The sequence below is a fragment of the Myxocyprinus asiaticus genome, chromosome 32, assembly GCF_019703515.2.
Source record: "Myxocyprinus asiaticus isolate MX2 ecotype Aquarium Trade chromosome 32, UBuf_Myxa_2, whole genome shotgun sequence".
Taxonomy (NCBI): Eukaryota; Metazoa; Chordata; class Actinopteri; order Cypriniformes; family Catostomidae; genus Myxocyprinus; species Myxocyprinus asiaticus.
The window spans coordinates 23,647,508-23,668,260 of record NC_059375.1 but is presented as its reverse complement, the minus strand read 5'-3'; the positions used below and the strand labels follow the sequence as shown (position 1 = coordinate 23,668,260).

At 39.0% G+C, this 20,753-nt stretch overlaps 1 protein-coding gene across 6 annotated transcripts in view; it reads right to left on the bottom strand.

Annotated features, from left to right (window-relative positions):
- LOC127422752 (actin-binding LIM protein 2-like) overlaps positions 1–20,753 on the bottom strand; it is a 94,266-nt gene that overhangs the window by 3,517 nt on the left and 69,996 nt on the right. The window contains exons 14-21 of one of the 6 annotated variants that reach the window (XM_051666466.1): positions 9,660–9,761; positions 7,795–7,848; positions 6,369–6,412; positions 4,259–4,364; positions 4,089–4,147; positions 2,342–2,399; positions 2,198–2,205; positions 1,533–1,613 (exon numbers count right to left, since the gene is read on the bottom strand). In XM_051666466.1, coding sequence (XP_051522426.1) covers positions 1,533–1,613; positions 2,198–2,205; positions 2,342–2,399; positions 4,089–4,147; positions 4,259–4,364; positions 6,369–6,412; positions 7,795–7,848; positions 9,660–9,761 — 512 coding nt within the window. Of the gene's footprint in view, positions 1–1,532; positions 1,614–1,744; positions 2,400–4,088; positions 4,148–4,258; positions 4,365–6,368; positions 6,413–7,794; positions 7,849–9,659; positions 9,762–20,753 lie in introns of those variants that run through there. The other 5 variants (XM_051666463.1, XM_051666462.1, XM_051666465.1 and 2 more) reach the window with 5 other exon arrangements.

The window sequence follows — 20,753 nt, the reverse complement described above, 5'->3', positions numbered from 1 at the left end:
AAAAAAAGCTTTTTTAGAGATAATATTTCATAGATAATATATTAATAATTTCTTTGGCTTTAGTAGAATGACAATATAAAAGCCAATAATTTAATTTTGCTAACATGTTGTCTTTATAATATCATGCATGCTATTTTACCGACATAGTAAATGTGGGTTTTTATGGAGTACATGAAACTATTAAACTGCCTTTATATTTTTGGAAGGAGGTGTCCCTCGGAAAGGTATCCTCATATTTGGGGGTCCAACATGTCTTGTCATATTGTCATATCTGTTATAACACCTTAAATTTATTCTGAGAGGTGTCATAACTGCAATGTAGTTTTGCACATCATAACCATCAAATATCCAGATTTATCCAGTTTATTCTGCTATCAATATCTGCATGGAGCAAACATCATTACGGATTAAAGAGTGCGGAAAAATGACATAATATTGACAATAATTACAACCATCCATATGCATGTGTCACCTAAAGCTTTGCCGTTGTTGAGGGCATTCTTTGCTTTTTGTACAATCAGGATTACGAGCAACGCTGGAGTGCTGTGAAGGTTGCCAGGCTTTCAAGCCTGTGACCTCAATTTGGGTTTAAAACATTCCAGAATGGATTTGTATAAATCTTTATGCTTTCAAGCCCTCTTGTATGTGGTACTGTAAAACTTGCAGATGTGTGGATGTCTTGCACTTCTCCAAACAGATGCAGAAATCACCAGTTTTTTTCTGTTGGGTGGTGTAAATGCCTCATGCTGGGAGAATGACTCCAATTACACTCAATTCTAGCAGATGTGACACTGGTCTCTCATGTCAGGGGAACAGTCTTTTAATAGACACCTTTTGAGATATTGCAATTTCAACCACAGGGATTCCATGCGAACAGTTAAGGGGAGTAAGTCGATAAATCAGCATCTCTCCTAACTCACACTGAAGTTAAAGTGAGCCGGACATATCTTCTCACTTTTCATTTAAACCCACTAATAACACTGAGACAATGTCCAGGAACATGGAGAATATATTATGTGTTGGCCATGGGCAAGTGAATTGTGTTCCAACAAAGCCGAGGCATCTGCAGCATAACCCCACGTACATTCACACACAGGCAGATGTGCACTCATGCAAACACACAAACATACACAAATTACTTTTCGCCTGGCTGCCGTCTGCTATACTTTAACCCAGTTACAGATTAATGTTGACAATATTATATTTAACATTGAACAGCAATAGCAGAACAGGAAATAGGTAGACCCAAGAACTGAACAACAACCTGCAGTCCATAATGAAAAAACACAACAGTATGCATATTATTACAAATGTATCATCAATCACAACTTAATCAAAACTTGTTTCATAGTGCACTCAAGTCAAAATCAAGATAAACAAAAGAAAACCCTCTACACATAAACAATACTCAAGTGAAGTCATCTACATTGCATAAGGGCTAGTTAAGAAATAGGCCACATAGAGAGGAAACAGATAAGGAAAGACATGAACAGAGAAGAAAGTTTGAAGTTCAAATAAAATATTGCCTTTACCTCCAGTCTGGTGCGGTCCACGTCACGTGGTAGTTTTACTCGGACTTTATGAGACACAGCTAGCATGTCATAGGGGTAGACCTGCAACACATGTGCATGCATGCAAAAGAAACACAATTACACAGATCCACATCCAAGTTGCAAAATATACTACTGTATAAGACAAATTAGTTAACATTAACATCAGTATATGCATAAGGTATCATGAACTAGCAATGAATATTTTTAACAGCATACTGTATATTAATCTTGGTTAATGTTAATTTATGAAAATAAAATTGTTTATTGTTAGTAAATAATGCATTAATTAATGCTAACATATACAACTTTTCATTAAAAAAAGTAATAATATATGACACTTTGAATAAAATTAACACTAACCAAGATTAATAAGAGCTGAAAATGTATTGTTTATTGTAAATTCATGTTAACTACTGTAGTTAACTAAAGTTAACTAATACAACCTTACTGTAAAGTGTTACAGACAAAGTGCAATTCACGAAAAAATTTGCAAAAAGCTTGGCAAATCTGTGGGTTGACTCTTTTAATATTAATATTCAGCAATTTGCATTCTACAAAATGGGACAAAGTCTAACCAATGTGTAATAGAGATAATTAAAATCAGCACACCAGCATCAAAATTTATTATAAACATCAAAACTTACCTTGTACTCTGAGAAAGTAATGGAAAATGGGAAAGAGGTTGAGAAAAAAGAGAAAGATAGCAAATTACTTAAGTTAATCTTAGTTCTTGGGTGTTGCAAACTCAACTCATCTTTTGTCAATTTGTAAGTTAAACACTCACTCACCTCTCATGCCACCCCAGCTAGAGTCATGGTCTGGGTCATCCTCAACAAGATCAGCTGCCTAGTAATGACCAACGTGTGACAAACTTAAAATTGTATAATTAGCACACACCTTTGAAGCAAAATTGTTCAGTCACTGCACATTTATCTACAAGCAGAAAACAGTGGGCTTAAAGGGATAGTTAACCCAAAAATTAAAATTCTCTCATCATTTACTCACCCTAGAAGAATATCTCAGCTCTGTAGGTCCATACAATGCAAGTGAATGGTGGCCAGAACTTTGAAGGTCCAAAAAGCATCCAAAAGTTCTGGCCACCATTCACTTTCATTGAATGGACCTACAGAGCTGATATATTCTTCTAAAAAATCTTCATTTGTGTTCAGCAGAAGAAAGAAGTCATACACATCTGTGATGGCATGAGGGTGAGTAAATGACAAAAAAAAAAAAAATCATTTTTGGGTGAACTATCCCTTTAAGCCTAAATATGTCTCATTATACAAAGAGTAGCTATTGTTTATGCAGGGAACACAAAATCCAGTGAGAGTAACAATATCATGTGTGAACAGGGCTCTAATATAAAGACTGGCTGCAGTAAAGGTGAAAGTTTTTCTTTAATTTCCTGAGGTTAAATATTAGTCTAGTGCAGACAGTGGCTTAAATCCATAGGGCTAGAGCTTGTGGTGTGCTTGGCTACAAATATTGATCTATGACTAGCTTTCTGTTTCACATGCCTTTGTGACTGCTTGTGGAAAGTAAGGGTGAAATATGACACCAAGTCAGACCAGATTAGAAATCAAGAATAGGTAATATTTTTGTCTTCAAGTAGCTTATTGTCATGGGAGTTGGTTACCAAGAACAGCTGTAAAATACTGCCACTTTGTGTATAGGAGAAGCTTTTAGAACACTATCAAACAAAGACACTGGCATCATAGCAGCATCAGAGATAAAAGATCAGAATCAAATTTTTAAATAAAGAGTGCGCCTGGGCTTTCTGCTATTGCAACACATCTAGTTCTTCTGCATAGAGGATCCTCCAATAAACCGTCCTGTGTAAGGGAGCCAGAGTTCAATTTAAAGATCAAAGTGAAAATGGAAAACTGCCAGAGGGTGGGAAACAAGACTAAATGCACACATGCACATACACATAGACACACCCTTCCAGCATTATGGCTTCCTCAGCTAAATCTTTAGACTAACTATGACTGTGTCATGAATTGATCCATGTGTGTGATTAGAACACCCCTCTATGTCCCAGCAGCTGGATTTGACAAATCAAACCAGGATCAAACAAGATTCTTCATTGCTGAGAGAGGGAGTGATGGTATTCGTGACCACAACTCACATATATTCCAAAACACACGGAAAGAAAGATCACGGACAGATGAAAATTCTGAATAGATTTCCAGCTTGCTGTTCTTGTGTGCGATTATCGTGATGGGGTCTTGAGTATGGAAATTAGCAAGGACTTTAAAGATTCCAGTCCCATAAGGGTTCAATTAACAATTCTATTAGTACTTTTGAGGAAAGATCCCCACTTTTAATAATTTGCTCTAACTATATACTGAAAATATACTGAATAAAAACACAGTAACAATTCTTGGTTTGAGTTGGACACAACAAATGTAAGAACTTTTGGTTCAATGGAACCGGTACTGAATAATAACCTCTACTACTCCATTCCCAACCCTAGTCTTGAGCTTTCATTTAGGCGTTGACCTAAACATGCAATGATGCACTCTACATGTTTACCTTGTATATGCCGTTCCGCCCATATCCTGGCAGCGAAGCAGACTTGTTATATGGAAAGTCTGTAAAAGAGATTTGGTTGGACAGTTTATACAATATATGCAATATATAGCTTTTTACTCTTGCATCATGTTCATGGGGACCATGTGGGAGGACTGGGATAGGCTACTCACTGGGTTGAGACATATCAGTAGGCAAGCTGTGGGTGGAGGTCCTGGGATCGATGTCTGGAGACTGTCCATCAATCTCACTCTTCAGGTTCATCCAACTTGTTCTGGTCTATTACAAACACAACAGTCATAAATCAGATATAGTAAAGCATGTCAATAAAAGAACTTCATGGAAAGAACTATGGATTTACAATGGTCCCAAAAAAGTACTTGGACACTTTTGGAGACTAATGCCACACTTAAAGGGATAGTTTACCCAAAAATGAAAATTCTCTCATCATTTACTCACCCTTAGATTTATTTACTTACTAGATGTGTGTAACTTTCTTTCTTCTGCTGAACACAAACAAAGATTTTTAGAAGAATATCTCAGATCTGTAGGTCCATACAATGTAAGTGAATGGTGATCAGGCCTTTGAAGCTCCAAAAAGAAGATAAAAGTCTGCATTAAAGTAATCCATACGACTCCATTGGTTTAATCAGTCTTCTGAAGCCATCCAGTTCCTTTTGGGTGAAAACAGACCAAAATATATCTCCTTTTTCACTGTACATCTTGCCATTGCAGTCTCTAGGCACGATCATGATTTCAAGCTCAATTACACTTAATAGTGCTTGACGCATGCGCAGACCACTAGATGGCGCAACAGGAAGTGTAATAGAGCTTGAAATCATGATCGCAAAGGAGACTGCTGTCAAGATGTACAGAGAAAAAGGAGTTATATGTTGATCTGTTCTCACCCAAAACCAACTGGATAGTTTCAGAAGACATAGATTAAACCACTGGAGTCATATGGATTACTTTTACTATTACTGTGTTTGCATTTTGGGGCTTTAAAGTGCTGATCACCATTCACTTGCATTGAATGGAACTACAGAGCTGACATATTCTTCAAAAATTTTAGAAGAAAGAGTTATGCAGAAGAAAGAAAGTCATACACATCTTAGATGTCATGAGGGTGAGTAAATGATGAGATTTTTCATTTTTGGGTGAACTATCCCTTTAAAGATGTGTGAATTTCATTTGATATTTAACAAAAAATTTAACCACGTGGCATCTGCAAAAAAATTTACCATTTCTAAACATTTTTTGTTGTTGTTGTTGCAATGACTACATTAAAAAATATAGCTGCAAGCAGCAATTACGGGGCCAAGCACACCAATAGCAAACATTTAGACTGAATATAGAATTCTGCTGATGACTTTAAGCAGAGTGGTGAAAAATGACATTTGTTTTGACTTATAGTGTTATACAAATGCTTATAACTTTTGACGAAAAGGTGGTGCTGTCACCAAATGGATTTAGTATTGTAAGGGCTTGGTCACAGTGCCATATATGAAGTTTCATGTCAATACACCAAAGCGTTCAAGAGATACAGCCTCAGATCCTTATAGGCATCTTGTCATAAAATTAGTTGATATGATACACAAGGACGCTTTTATTAACTTTTTGTCATGAGTGTCTCTAGATGATACATTCAAAATTTCATGCAAATCAGACTTATGTTCTTGGAGGAGTTCTAAAAGTAGGTTTTCAACTAAATTCAAAATGGCGGACAGGAAGTATGGCAAATCTGGTATCAACGTACTCGGCATGACCCAAGGAGGCTAACGACACAAGTCCTATGACAATAGGCCAAATTAAAAGTTCAAAAGTAATAAAAGTTATAAACATTTCTTTGTATAAACTTCAATGGCGGAATTAGAAGAAGAATAAGAACACTAACAATTACAATAGGCGCCCATGCAACTTCTATGCTTGGAACCTAATAAATGCTATGGACATGAACCACTAACTTTGACAACCAGAAAGCATCTAAATAATTGCGAACAGTATATTGTTAAAATTGATACCTAACAAACTTGTTTTTGTGAAAAGATTTGCTTGAAAGTGTGCCTGTGTTATCTTTCTTTAAAATTAAAGTCATTTTGTTTGATATTTCGTTTTTTCATGCAATGACATTCCTACATTTTTAAGAGTGGTTTAAATACTTTTTGGGGCCACTGTTTGGGAAGTGAGAGATACGTATATAGGTCTGATTAAATTAACAACAGAGCTTTAATATTTAGATAAGATAACTTCATATACTGATTTTTATATAAATAAATGAATCACCTTTCTGTCTACATCATCACCATCTTGCCAGGAGGTTCTGGAAGCTGCAGCACAGTAAGAGAGTTTAAATAAAACCTAAAGACAGTTTTCACTTTTAAAGGAGTGACACTGATTTAAATTACACCATGCAAGGTATCACAGTGGACAGACAACAAAAATGTAAATGAAAATATTGTTATATGCCCCTGAACCAGACATCATCTGATTTGATCAGTGTAGCCATGATTTTAGAGAGTGAAAGGAAAAAAAAAAAAAAAAAAACAGAACTCAATTTTGATTAAGGGAGGACAACAAATCTTTGAACAGAACCAACAGGCAAGTGAAAAGTGACACAACCAAACACAATGTCAATCCAGGGTGCAAGTTCAGGACTAAAGGTAAAAAGAAACCGGTCAAGTGATTAATACCTCTACCACCCAATCACAATGAGCTATGTAGATGCCTTTAAAACAGTCACGATGGGTTACACAAATGCCTTTGACTTTTCACCCAACCAATGAGTTACACAGACACCAAACATTGTCTAACATCTAAATCACTAGACCACAGATAGGACACTGTACTGCAACTGACAAATGAGTATGTACGAATGAAGAGAGGCACAAAAGAAAAGAAAGAATATATCTGACTGCCGTTTCCATGTCAGGCTAAACCAATACAAATACCAAAAATTTACAAAAGAAATGTAGAAGATTTTGTGGACGAAAACATATCAAAGGCATCATTTGCATTAAATGTAAGAACATTAAATACATTCAAAACAAAAATTAATTTCTCAGTTATGGCATTACTTGGCACTATCCTTCTGGAAAGTCCAATTTAAGCTAGTAGCTGTATTTTATAACATGTTAGCTGGTTTCTAGCTATTCTGAGACGGTATTTTGTTGGTTCAAGCAGACCATTAGCTGGTCGAAAGCTGGTAGACCATCTTGGAGCACACACACATATAAAAATCATACCATGGTGCATGTCAACCAGTTAATAACCATCTTAGACCAGCTAGTCACCAGCTACCATGTTCCAATACACAGTTACAGTACAATCTAAATCTGGACTTTCCAGCAAGGTAATAATTATTCAGGGCTAACCGCTATGGACATAAAACAAATTAACTCAATAAATATGGATGAAATAGAGTATGACCCTTTGATCATTTGATCAAGACGTCTGCAGATGCACAACCAAAACCACAACCAGAAACCAGAAAATAGGTTTCTGACTGGTGCATGACAAGTACCTTGTCTAACCATTAACTTTTTTTCTGGGATTAGTAATACTCCTTTTCAGTGCCTACTGTTATGAGCTGAAATGGAAACCAGCAGACAGTTGAAGGGTCAAAGGTAACAAGGTTTCAAGGCAACAGGTACCATAGTGACATGCTTTACAGCATGCAAAGAGACATGGTTGTACGAAGACTGAACTGTACCATGCTGTTTGTAGATAGGGGGTTTTCTATAGATATTATCTTTGACTTTATTCTCTGAGAATGGAAGAGAGACAGAGAGAGAGAGAGTGTGACAGGAGCAGAGGAGAGGATAAGCAGAAGAGAAAGAAGATGAATAAAGAAGCATGAGTTATTAAAGGATGGAATCAGGGTAAAAGAAAGGGCAGCAAATGTATCGAGCACGATATTGATTATATATGGACATTATACCACATTTCATAACAGTCATGTCCAGAAATGTTCATGGTCAGCATGCAACAATCAAACATTTTTGCCTTTGATAAACTTCCTGGGCTTTGATGAAATTGATTTCAAATATGGATTTTTCTGCAGTCTGAATCATATGTTTAAAGTTATAAATAAGGAACATCTTATCTAAAGTTCCAACTTAGAACATACTGTGCTACAAACTACAGCATAAAATGTCTCCTAAAATGAGTTTAGCCTAAAGGAAATTAGGGAGATTAATGATGTAATTGCAATGACACAATGTCCTTATAATTGACACAGCATGTGTATCTGTGCAGCTTGTTTAGGTCAGCTCAAACTCATGACTGCTTCTTAAACATTACCTCAAGGAAAAATGTGTCATTTAATATAACACATGTGGGACATTTTAGCTGTTTCAGCCAATAGTGGAACAATAGATGTCATTAAAAATAGAAAAAGAAATGTCATAGGCAGAAAAACCATGAAACTGATCATAAGGTTCATTTTAACCATATTCAGGAATGACAAATAAGCATTTTTGCTATTAATAATAGGCATTTGCTTACAGCAATAAAACATACATGTACTACATTGATACAAATGCAATTAATGCAGAGCACAAAATGACTGTGATCTTTATGAAAAGATCACAGGACAAAACTTGGCAGGATATGAATTTGTATTATTCAGTTTGACAGAATGTTTCGTAAAAAATATATGTGGGTGGAAAAAGAGAGTATTTAAAAGGATAGTTCACCCAAAAATTAAAATTCTCCCATCATTTACTCACCCTCATGCCATCCCAGATGTGTATGACTTTCTTTTTTCTGAACACAAATGAAGATTTTTAGAAGAATATTTCAGCTCTGTAGGTCCATACAATGCAAGTTAATGGAGGCTAGAACTTTGAAGGTCCAAAAAACACATAAAGGCAGCATAAAAGTAATCCATATGACTCCAGTGGTTAAATCCATATCTTCAGAAGCAATATGATAGGTGTGGGTGAGAAACAGATCCATATTTAAGTCCTTTTTTTACTATCAATCTCCACTTTCACTTTCACATTCTTCTTCTTTTGTTTTTGCCGATACACATTCTTTGTGCATATCGCCACCTACTGGGCAGGGAGGAGAATTTATAGTAAAAAAGGACTTTATATTGATCTGTTTCTCAACCACACCCATCATATCTCTTCTGAAGATAAGGATTTAACCACTGGAGTTTTATGGATTATTTTTATGCTGCCTTTACGTGCTTTCTGGACCTTCAAAATTCTGGCCACAGTTCACTTGCATTGTGAGGACCAACAGAGCTGAAATATTCTTCTAAAAATCTTTGTTTGTGTTCAGCAGAAGAAAAAAAGTCATACACATCTGGGATGGCATGAGGGTAAGTAAATGATGAGAGAATTTTCATTTTTGGGTGAACTAATCATTTAACATTGTACAGAGGGGAGGACAGAGGAGGAAAGTAGAGCAGATGTGAGAAGAAATAGGCCAACAGTGTAAGCATATTTTAGTCAAGTGTAGGTTGCACAACTGACAATACAAATGCTGTATTGATTTGCCAGAGGTACAGTATGCCCTTTACCTTCAGGCATACTGTACCTCTGGCAAATCTGCGACAAGCAGGCCTACCTGGGATGTGGAAATGACGAGGGGCAGCCACATATGTAGAGGAAGGAGATTTGCCATCAGAGTAGGTGGACAGACTGGGGGTACTGCGCCCACTTTCACTACCTCGGGGGGTTAAGGTCACACCAGACGCAAAAAAGAAAAGAAAAGAAGAAAGGGAGGAGTTGCAAAAACTAGAATTTTACTGCATTGAGTCACAAACCTTTCAGCTTTGATTTCAACAAACCTCACAATACAGCCAGCTCAAAACCACTGAAATTAACAAATTTGCTTTTGCAGTATGTTTAGTTTATAGTGGTGACATCTGTTCAGCAGATACACAAACTGCAGTGCTCTGCTTGAACAGAGCGTAAAGAGTACAGGTGCAGTCACACTAGGCTTTGAGAATGGGAAATAACTTTGGACACCCCAATGAGTATGGCCAACAGGATGATGTCACACTCTAGGGTTCAGTTTTAAATATATGAAAAATTATAAATACAGAGTAACAATAAATGAAAAAATTATATACTATCATATATAGTATATAAGAGTTCCCACTCTTTTCAAGACATTTATTTTCCAAAACATTTCCAGGATATTTTATGTGACCGACACATTTAACATTTAGTTTGTAACAATTTTGTATTCAGTTTGTACTCTTTGTATTGAGCAATCTGTGACCTGTTTTGATTCTCTACGGGTGAAATGTGTTTCAGCATATGAATTTGCATGGTCGGTGTTCACCAAATCTCCTGCATTCACATGCATGTGAATGGAGACAAAGTGACTGCACCTTAAGTCACTGAGTGGATCAGAGAGAAAAGAGACAGCAAATACTGTCACAGGCAGGCTGAACGGTGAAGTTTAGATTAGCATCTTCAGGGGAAGAGATTAACTATTGATAGTCACATTCTATTATCAAGCTGAGACAGAGAGTAAAGGAGAGGGAGAGAATCTGTTTCAGCTGTACATACAGTTGAAGTCAGAAGTTTACATACACTTAGGTTGAAGTCATTAAAACTAATTTTTTAACCACTCCACAGATTTAATATTAGCAAACTATAATTTTGGCAAGTTGTTTAGGACATCTACTTTGTGCATGACATGAGTAATTTTTCCAACAATTGTTTACAGACAGATTGTTTCACTTTTAATTGACTATATCACAATTCCAGTGAGTCAGAAGTTTACATACACTAAGTTATCTGTGCCTTTAAGCAGCTTGGAAAATTCCAGAAAATTATGTCAAGCCTTAGACAAGTAGCCAATTAGCTTCTGATAGGAAGTGTAATGAATTGGAGGTGTACCTGTGGATGTATTTTAAGGCCTACCTTCAAACTCAGTACCTCTTTGCTTGACATCATGGGAAAATCAAAAGAAATCAGCCAAGACCTCAGAAAACCAATTGTGGACCTCCACAAATCTGGTTCATCCTTGGGAGCAATTTCCAAACACCTGAAGGTACCACATTCATCTGTACAAACAATAGCTCGCAAGTATAAACACCATGGGACCACACAGCCATTATACCACTCTGGAAGGAGACACATTCTGTCTCCTAGAGATGAACGTAGTTTGGTGCGAAAAGTGCAAATCAATCCCAGAACAACAGCAAAGGACCTTGTGAAGATGCTGGAGGAAACAGGTAGACAAGTATCTATATCCACAGAAAAACGAGTCCTATATTGACATAACCTGAAAGGCTGCTCAGCAAGGAAGAAGCCACTGCACCAAAACCGCCATAAAAAAGCCAGACTACAGTCTGCAAGTGCACATGGGGACAAAGATCTTACATTTTTGGAGAAATGTCCTCTGGTCTAATGAAATAAAAATGTAACTGTTTGGCCATAATGACCATCGTTATGTTTGGAGGAAAAAGGGTAAGACTTGCAAGCCAAAGATCACCATCCCAACCGTGAAGTATGGGGGTTGGTAGCGTCATGTTGCGGGGGTGCTTTGCTGCAGGAGGGACTGTTGCACTTCACAAAATAGATGGCATCATAAGGAAGGAAAATTATGTGGATCTATTGAAGCAACATCTCAAGACATCAGCCAGGAAGTTAAAGCTTGGTCACAAATGGGTCTTCCAAATGGACAATGACCCCAATCATACCTCCAAAGTTGTGGCAAAATGGCTTAAGGACAACAAAGTCAAGGTATTGGAGTGGCCATCACAAAGCCCTGACCTCAATCAGATAAAACATTTGTGGGCAGAACTGAAAAAGCATGTGCGAGCAAGGAGGCCTACAAACCTGACACAGTTAAACCAGTTCTGTCTGGAGGAATGGGCCAAAATTCCAGCAACTTATTGTGATAAGTTTGTGGAAGGCTACCCAAAAATTAAAGAATTAAAAGCAATGCTACCAAATACTAACAAAGTGTATGTAAACTTCTGACCCACTGGGAATGTGATGAAAGAAATAAAAGCTGAAATAAATAATTCTCTCCACTATTATTCTGACATTTCACATTCTTAAAATAAAGTAGTGATTCTAACTGACCTAAGACAGGGAATGTTTTCTACGATTAAATGTCAGGAATTGTGAAAAACTGAGTTTAAGTGTATTTGGCTAAGGTGTATGTAAACTTCTGACTTCAACTGTCATTGTGTTCTTCATTGAATTTGTGAGCTGGAACAAGTTTGCAATTTGAGAGCATGGACATGAAGTCGTTTGCTAATCAGAGTTATCTCTTTCTCTTTCTCTGTCTCCTTTTTCTTTTTCCTTTTCTCCATCACGCACGAACACACACACTTGCAACGTTCCTTCAGACACATGCACACACCATTAAACACACAAAGTGCTGTTAGTGAAATTTCACCCAGTTTTTGGAAAAAAGTCCACACATCTGGAGCTGGGAGAGTAGGAAAGTGTCATAAAATACACCAAATACACAAATCAAAACACTGGAGCACATTGTGGAGTATGAAGATTAATAGTCTTTATCTCAAGGCTCTCCATTACTCATCAAGAAGGATGTCTTAATTCATCATGTACTTTTTATTATTTATAAGGGATAATTCACCCAAAATGAGAATTCTGTCATTATTTACTCACCCTCATGTTGTTTCAAACCTGTCGCAATTTTTGTCTTTCATTAAATCCAAACAGAGATGATAGGCAGAATGTTAGACTCTGTCACCATTCACTTTCATTACATCTTTTTTCCATACAAAGAAAGTGCATCGTGACTGAGGCTAACATTTTGCCTAACATCTCCTATTATTTTCCAAGGAAGAGAGAAAGTCATACTGGTTTAGAACAGCATGAGAGTGAGTAAATGATGACAGAATTTTCATTGTTGGGTGAACTATGCCTTTGACCAACAGCCAAATAGCTATTTAATTTCCTTTTTTTTTTAGCAAACTCGCATTCAGGTGTTTCACTCAGAAATTTACGACATTACAGAAGTAAAATGTGTTTTGAATTTCACGCTGACTTTAAATATATTAAAAAAGAAACACAGCAGTCTCTATATGATCACGGTTTTGTGTGTTGAATTCATATTAACCCTGCTTGCACTGATGCAGCATATTGCATCCACAGTTTTCTTTGTTATTCCTATGGTCCCATGCACAAGTATTTCATCCCTTACACCTGTTTAGACAATTAATAGACTTAAATGTTTAATTATAATTTCATATATCTTAAATAGGAAATAGGATATGTCTCATTTGACTATACTACAAGATCTGCAAATTGTAAGGGAGACCTTATTATGTGTGTCCTTAGCCCATAAGAGGTCAATTAGACTCCTAAGTGAATCATAAACAGCACACTCCAAACACAACCTCAATGCACTTAAAAGGTTGGCCTGGAATTGCACAGGGCAGAAGTTTATGCCACTGTGTCTGGCAAACCGACCCAAAATTACAGCTCCACTGCAGCTTTACCCCTTTAATCTTCCCCTGTGAACTTCATTCCCGCTCTCTCTAGCAGAGAAACCACAAAACAGAAAGCTCTAGCATGATTTACTAAATATAAAGAGTTTCTATTCCTGCTTTCTATCATCTTTTGCTCTTCTTCTCAGACACCAGAACAACATACAATGAAGTGGTCCATGGCAAAGTCATACTGTATGGCTTTATATCTCTCCCCAGAGATGTTAAAATTTTTAGTTTCACATTCGTGGATGAGTTAATACACTCCAATATAATCTAGTTTCCCCTTCACACCTGGATTTACCATGTATTTTCAGTGATCGGATTACAACTGGATATCACTTGACCACATTTAAAGTCAGGTGTAAATGCACCTAAGATGCATTGTGAACGGATTATGATTGGATCACTGAAACCACATTCAGAGGTGGTTCGGGACTGATTCTGACCACATTCGGAGTTGTAAATGGTAGTGCGTTTTTGTTATCTGCATACAATTACATAGTAATATGGGTAACACTTCATGATAAGGTTGTACTTGTTTAACATTAGATATATAAATTAACATGAGGTTAACATAACCTAACAATGAATAATACTTTTACAGTTATTAATCTTGGTTTATTTCAACATATGCTAATACATTTTTTAAAAGTTGTATATGTTAACATTAGTTAAGGCAATATGAATTAACATGAACTAACCAAGAACAATTGTATTTACATAAATTAACATGAATCAATAAATAGTGAAAAAAAATGTACTCTTAGTTTACGATATCTAATGCATTTATTAATGATAACAAATAGAACCTTATTGTAAAGTGTTACTGTACTATGTAGGTACCATTTTCCATTTTGAGTGGTAAGTGCAATCAAATCACAATCCGATCACAATGGATACTCTCTGAAATGCAAAGTGTAAATGCAATCCAGCAAAAGAAGATCTAGTTCCCCTTCTGTCACTCACTCGACGTTGTGTTGATATAGTGACACTAGGGGTTGATCTTGAGAGCCCGAGACACCTTCAGATCTTTGAGAAAAGGCCAATGATAATTGGCGAGTAGAATTTGCATGCCACTCCCCCGACATACGGGTATGAAAAGGAGGCTGGCATGCGGATTCATTCAGATTTTTTCTTCGGAGCCGAGCAGTTGTATTTCAGCGAGCTGAATACTACTACTGATCCATTCACCTCTTCAGAAGCGTGTGCTGTTGGATATACGATGCATTCCAGCGGCTTTCTCTCCACTCTGCACTCCACTGCAAACTACACCCCTGGGTGCTTCAGCAGTGCTTTAAAAGAGTTTATTTCCTCTAAAGAGTATATTTCCTCTATTAGAGCAGGCACAGTGACGTTGAACGTCTTTTAAAGATGCGTCTTTTTAAAGATGCCCTTCCGTCTCTGTGCAGTTCCTGGATGCGGTTGTTACCTCTCTGCCTCTGATGGTCACAATCACTGCCTCACGTGCCTCGGCCAAAATCACGTTGAGGAAGCATTCGTGGATGGTTCCTGTTCTCATTGCGAGAACAAGACCATGGCAACGTTGCGGTCGAGGCTTTCCTTCTTTCGAGGGAAAGCCACTTCAGCTGTCCCCCCGCTGGTCCTTCTACCTACAGGTACGAGGCCGCCCTGGTTGACGCTTAAGTCGATTCAGGGGCTTCAATGGGTACGGTTCCGCCGGGTAAACCCCCACAGACTGGCCACTCCCCGGTATGCTCGTTTGCGCTCGTCCAGTTCTGGGATGAGACAGGCAGCTCGCCTCAGTGCCAGCCTAATGTCCCTTTTGGAGCTCGTGAGCCGGATGAGATGTCGATCGCTGCATCGGAGAGAGCCTTGGTGATGTCGGACGCCGAGGACTCGACCGGGCTGCCGCCTTCGGGTGTGGCAGCCCAGTCTGAAGCCGACGCGGAGCTGACAACTGGCTTCTGGGTTCGGTGCGCCGCTTGCAGCCACACCCCCCTCCAGTCCCCTTCTTCCTGGAAGTGCACGACGAGCTGACGCGATCGTGGAGGGTACCTTTCCCTGCCCGAACCCGATCCTTCAGTTCGTCCGCTCTCACTATCCTCGATGGTGGGGCGGCCGAGGGTTATGCCACAATACCCCAGGTTGATAAGCTGATTGCAGCACACCTGTGCCCGCTGAGCGCCACCACCTTGTGGAGTCGCCCGGCACTCCCTTCCCAAGCCTGTAGGACGATGTCGTCTCTGGCGACTAAAGCCTACAGCGTTGCCGGTCAGGCCGCCTCCGCTCTGCATGCCATGGCCCTCTTACAGGTCCATCAGTCCAAGGCAATGAAAGAGCTACACGAGGGTAGTTCTGATCCCGGTGTGCTACAAGATCTGCGCTCGGTGACCGATCTCGCCCTCCGTGCGACTAAGGTCACAGCGTGTGCACTCGGGCAGACGATGTCCACGCTTGTGGTCCAGGAGCGCCACCTGTGGCTGAACCTGGTCGAGATGAGGGACGAGGACAAGGCGCGGTTCCTTAACGCTCCCATCTCCCAGGTCGGCCTCTTCGGCGACACCATCAAGGACTTCGCCCAGCAGTTCTCGGCGGTGAAGCAACAGACAGAGGCCATTCAGCACATCAGATGGAGGCCATTCAGCACATCTTGCCCCGACGCAGCTCAAGAGTGCACACCCCGTCTGTTTGCCGAGGGCGTCCCCCTGCGGCGACACAAACTCCACCGGCATCGCCCCAGCCCGAGCTGTTGCTGGGCAATACCCAATACTTCCACAACATTTTACAATCTCCGTGTTGAGCCGGTTTCATCCCGTGTTCTTTCAGGTACGAACAGGTAAGTTTTTGTTACCGCTTGTGTATAGCGCCTTTCCCCTCCACGAGGTGAAGCCGTGCGCTTTTCTCTCCCATGCGTGTTCACGACCTGTGAACCCTGGATGTCCTTCCTCCTAGCCCTCTGGCTCACGAATTCAGCGGAGGAATTCGTAGTCGGACACAGAACGTGTGCTAACGTGCCCTGTACTGGGGTAAGTGCTCCACAGGTCTCGGTTACCCCGGTAACCTTCTGTGATGTATCTTCCGCGGTACGGTCTCCCATTTTCAGTAGACCCGCGTCTCCCTTGGCAGAGCCCTCTCTGCCCTGGTCGCTGCGTTTGTAGAGCTCCTCCCCTACGAAGGGCAGGACCTACCGCTGTGCCTCTTCCATGTGCGGCCTTAGGCTCATATGACGTATTCACCACTTTTTTTACCCTCCCCTTCAGGGCAGGGTGTCGCCTCCACATGGTCTTTTCCCCCTGAAAGCATAGGAATGGAAAAGAACGCCTTCCCCGGCGCATTTTATGAGCATTTAAAAGCCCCAGCCAAATCTAATTCGAGAAAAGAAGAGAAAAACTTAGAGAGAAAAGGCCGCGGCTAGATACGTCTCCTTCCCCCCTCAGGGTTGTTGGGAATTACATGACATTTTGGGGTGTCTGGGGAGGCTATGTGCAGTCCGAGTGCGTCTGTTCCTATGCTCACAATAGCTTGCCTACACCTGCATTGGCAGTTCACGTAACGCAGTTCAGCCATTGTGACGTTTCGTATATGGACCCCTAGTGTCACTACATTGACACAATGTCGAGTGAGTGACAGAAGGGGAACATCTCGGTTACTGTTGTAACCTCCGTTCCCTGATGAAGGGAACGAGACATTGTGTCCCTCTTGCCACAGGCTGAACTACACCGCTGTAATGGCCGGGACCTTGTCTCGGCTCCTCAGTGCAAAAGCCTGAATGAATCCGCATTCCAGCCTCCCTTTTATACCCATATGTCGGGGGGAGTGGCTTGCAAATTCTACTCGCCAATTCTCATTGGCCTTTTCTCAAAGATCTGAAGGTGTCTCGGGCTCTCAAGATTGACCCCTAGTGTCACTACATCGACACAACGTCTCGTTCCCTCCATCAAGGAACGGAGATTACGACAGTAACCGAGACGATTTTACCAGATACATAATGCATGTTAATTTCAGGTCTAAATGGGGCCAATATGAAGCTATATATATATATATATATATATATATATATATATATATATATATATATATATATATCTCCTTCTGCAAATGATTGCTGGTCTAAGCGAGAACTCTTTTAAATCAATGATGGAGAGTTTGAAAACGTTAAGCTAAAACATTTCAATAAATAAGAGAAATGACAGAAACAAAGTAAATGGCAACAAACGTATATTCATTTGATTATCAAATGGAGGAAAATGTCACATTCACAGATGAAGCACAACATCAACTTCCACAAATAAATGCATATTGATGCTCACCACCAACGATCACATTTGTCTTTGTGCATAAATGACTGTTTTTTATAATGAAAATCCACATTTTCCATGCAATACCAATGTACGTACAAACTCTCAATAACACAATAACAGCAAGCATAAAAAACAGAGTGGTCCAAATACTGAACCTTGCAGTACACCAACAATCCCACGCCACTGTAATAAACTGGTGATTCACAGTAAAAGATAGACCAAGACCAGAGGGTCTAAGGTTTACCATGAGAAGGCAAACTGAGGTGCAGGGCTGTCCTAGGCCTACTCTCACACTTTGCCTCTTGATTGACTCCTGTTTCAATTCCTGTTCAGAAAGGTGGATGAAGGATAAGGTAGTGATTTAATGTGTGCTGAGATCGACTACCAAAAGCATAGGGCCCATAATTAACATTTGTTAAGTGCCAAATGCAAGTAAAAATTGGCTTTGGTGAGCAAATAAAATAGGGTTACTTGCCACTTGGTTGGTGACTTAATAGGAACTGCAACATTACATGGTATAGATCGAATTGTTTCTGACGACTTTTAACTGTAGAAGAAAATATCATCAGAAGTTTATATAGGATGTCTAAAGCTTTATTTTCCCCCAGAACTCTATGTGGCAACACATATGTGGAATATTCCTTAATTAGATATATAGTAATAATAATAAAAATAGGCGTAGACTACGGTACATTATACTGCGAGCGTCTCAATGACCTGCACTTTGTTGTAAATATGCAAGGAAAAACAGCTAATAAATTCCATTGTCGTAGAATCATTAGTTCAATTCATATTCAATTAGGAATTCAAAATCGGATAAACAAAAAACAACTTCTTATTTCATTATTCGTTTACAAAACCAATATTTACAAACAAATAATGACTTGTTTTTTGTAATTTTGATTTAATTCTCAAAAATAGGAAATTGGAAAAATAGCCATGGGACACTGTGCGTTTTGATTATTTGAGTTCACTAATATATGGCTTGAATATTTGATTCGCACATATGGGTGGACCTGAAACACCCCTTTCTTCTGATTGGTCAGCCTGCACCATCGTCTTCCTCAATGCTGTGAGACAGAATAATTGTTCAGATAAATTCGTCTCAGTTAATATTAAATCTTTACCATTTATTCTCCAAAACTTGCCACGTTTATTGCAGCTGAGCTATCTCTCTCATCAAGTAGCCAGATTTATCAGACAGCCCTACAAATAAACCTGCTGTCTTTGATGTTGCTCTGGTTTGAAAAGGCATGGTTTTAAATGAGATGATGAAAATAACCATTTATTCATAAGACTATTGAAGCATATGCCTACATTGGAAAGACATAGGCTTACGTTTAACTGCGGGGTAAAGTTAGTTTTAGGTTCGATGTTCTTTGGATGTTCGCCAATGGTGCGTAAGGGACCGTCTGAAAACTCCACAACTAAAACGTCACTGCTATCAGAGAAGTAATTTATTTGACTATTGACTTGCAAGTTCTATCTAAAAAAAACATTGTTATTTAAAAAAAAAAAAAACCATTTCACAGGTTTTAGTAGATCGGCAGAGTCGATGGTACGAATGTACAGTATTCACTTATATTATGAAAATAAAATCACTAACATTTACGAAAACATTATTTTCACATTCCAAAGGTTGTAGTAAGTTTCCAGTGGGCAGACTTACTTACCACTGGCGAGATTTATCAGTCTATCTACTGGGAACTTACTACAACCTTTGGAAAGTGAAATAACATTTTGGTGAATTATTATTGATTTATTTTAAATCTAATACTGTATTCATATTATTGGACTTACTGTAAAAATCTCACTTGTAGTAGCTCCGTCTTTTAACTGGCAACCTACGACAACATTTGGAATGTAAAAAAATTTTTTAATGTTTTATGTTTAACTTGCATGTCAACTGAATGAGTGACTTGACACCACCTGTGTTTACTAGTGAGTGGAATTTTCAGATGGTCCCTTAAGTATGCAAAGCAATGAAAGCGCATCAGAGAATTTTCAGTCATAATTCTGCAGCCACACCAACTGACAGTTCTGAGTGCAGTGTTTTATGTCTGTATATTATAGTTATATACCATTTATATTACTATACCATAACATCAAGCCAAGTGTGCGAAATCTTTGCAAACTTGCCACTGGCAGAGAGCACGGGTATAAGAAACCGAATATACAAAAAAATATCAAACCTAAAACTAACTTTACCCCGCTCTGGGAGCTTAGGTGTGAGGGACTTGCTCATCATGGAAGTTATGCTAAAGGAAGTTCATGAATGCTCATCTCTCAAAAGCTTGACCAGTAAATTTAAAGTCAGCATTTACACATAGCCTTCGCATTTGTCCAATGATAAAAAGGCACACAAAACTGCCACATATACGACCCAGTAGGTAAAGGCCACCCATATTCCCATTCAAAATCATGGATGTCGGAATGATCTGAGCTTGAAATTAGTACTCTTCGCAGCAATGTAAAAACGTATTGCCTTATATTACATATTAAATGTAATAATATCTTCCAATTTATTTGTTATTATTATTAATTTTTTTTTATCATTTGTTATTTACTTTTGTAGCTGTTATAATTCACTGGCATGAATGCTCATCTGTCTGTATATTCCCTGAACAGCATCTTGCTTTGTTCATTGCACTGCAATATGTAAACATGAAAATAAACCGTTCCCTATCTGTCACTCACTCGACGTTGTGTCAATGTAGTGACACTAGGGGTCGCCCTTGGGAGCCCCAAACACCTCTGATCTTTGAGAAAAGTCCAATGGGAATTGGCGAGCGGAATTTGCATGCCACTCCCCCGGACATACGGGTTTAAAAGGAGCTGGCTTGCAACCACTCATTCAGATTTTCTCTTTGGAGCCGAGCAGTTGTATTCAGTGAGCTGAATTACTCTGCTGAGCCATTCACCACGAAAGCTGTTGGATTTACGGCGCATTACAGCGGTTTCTCCCCCTCG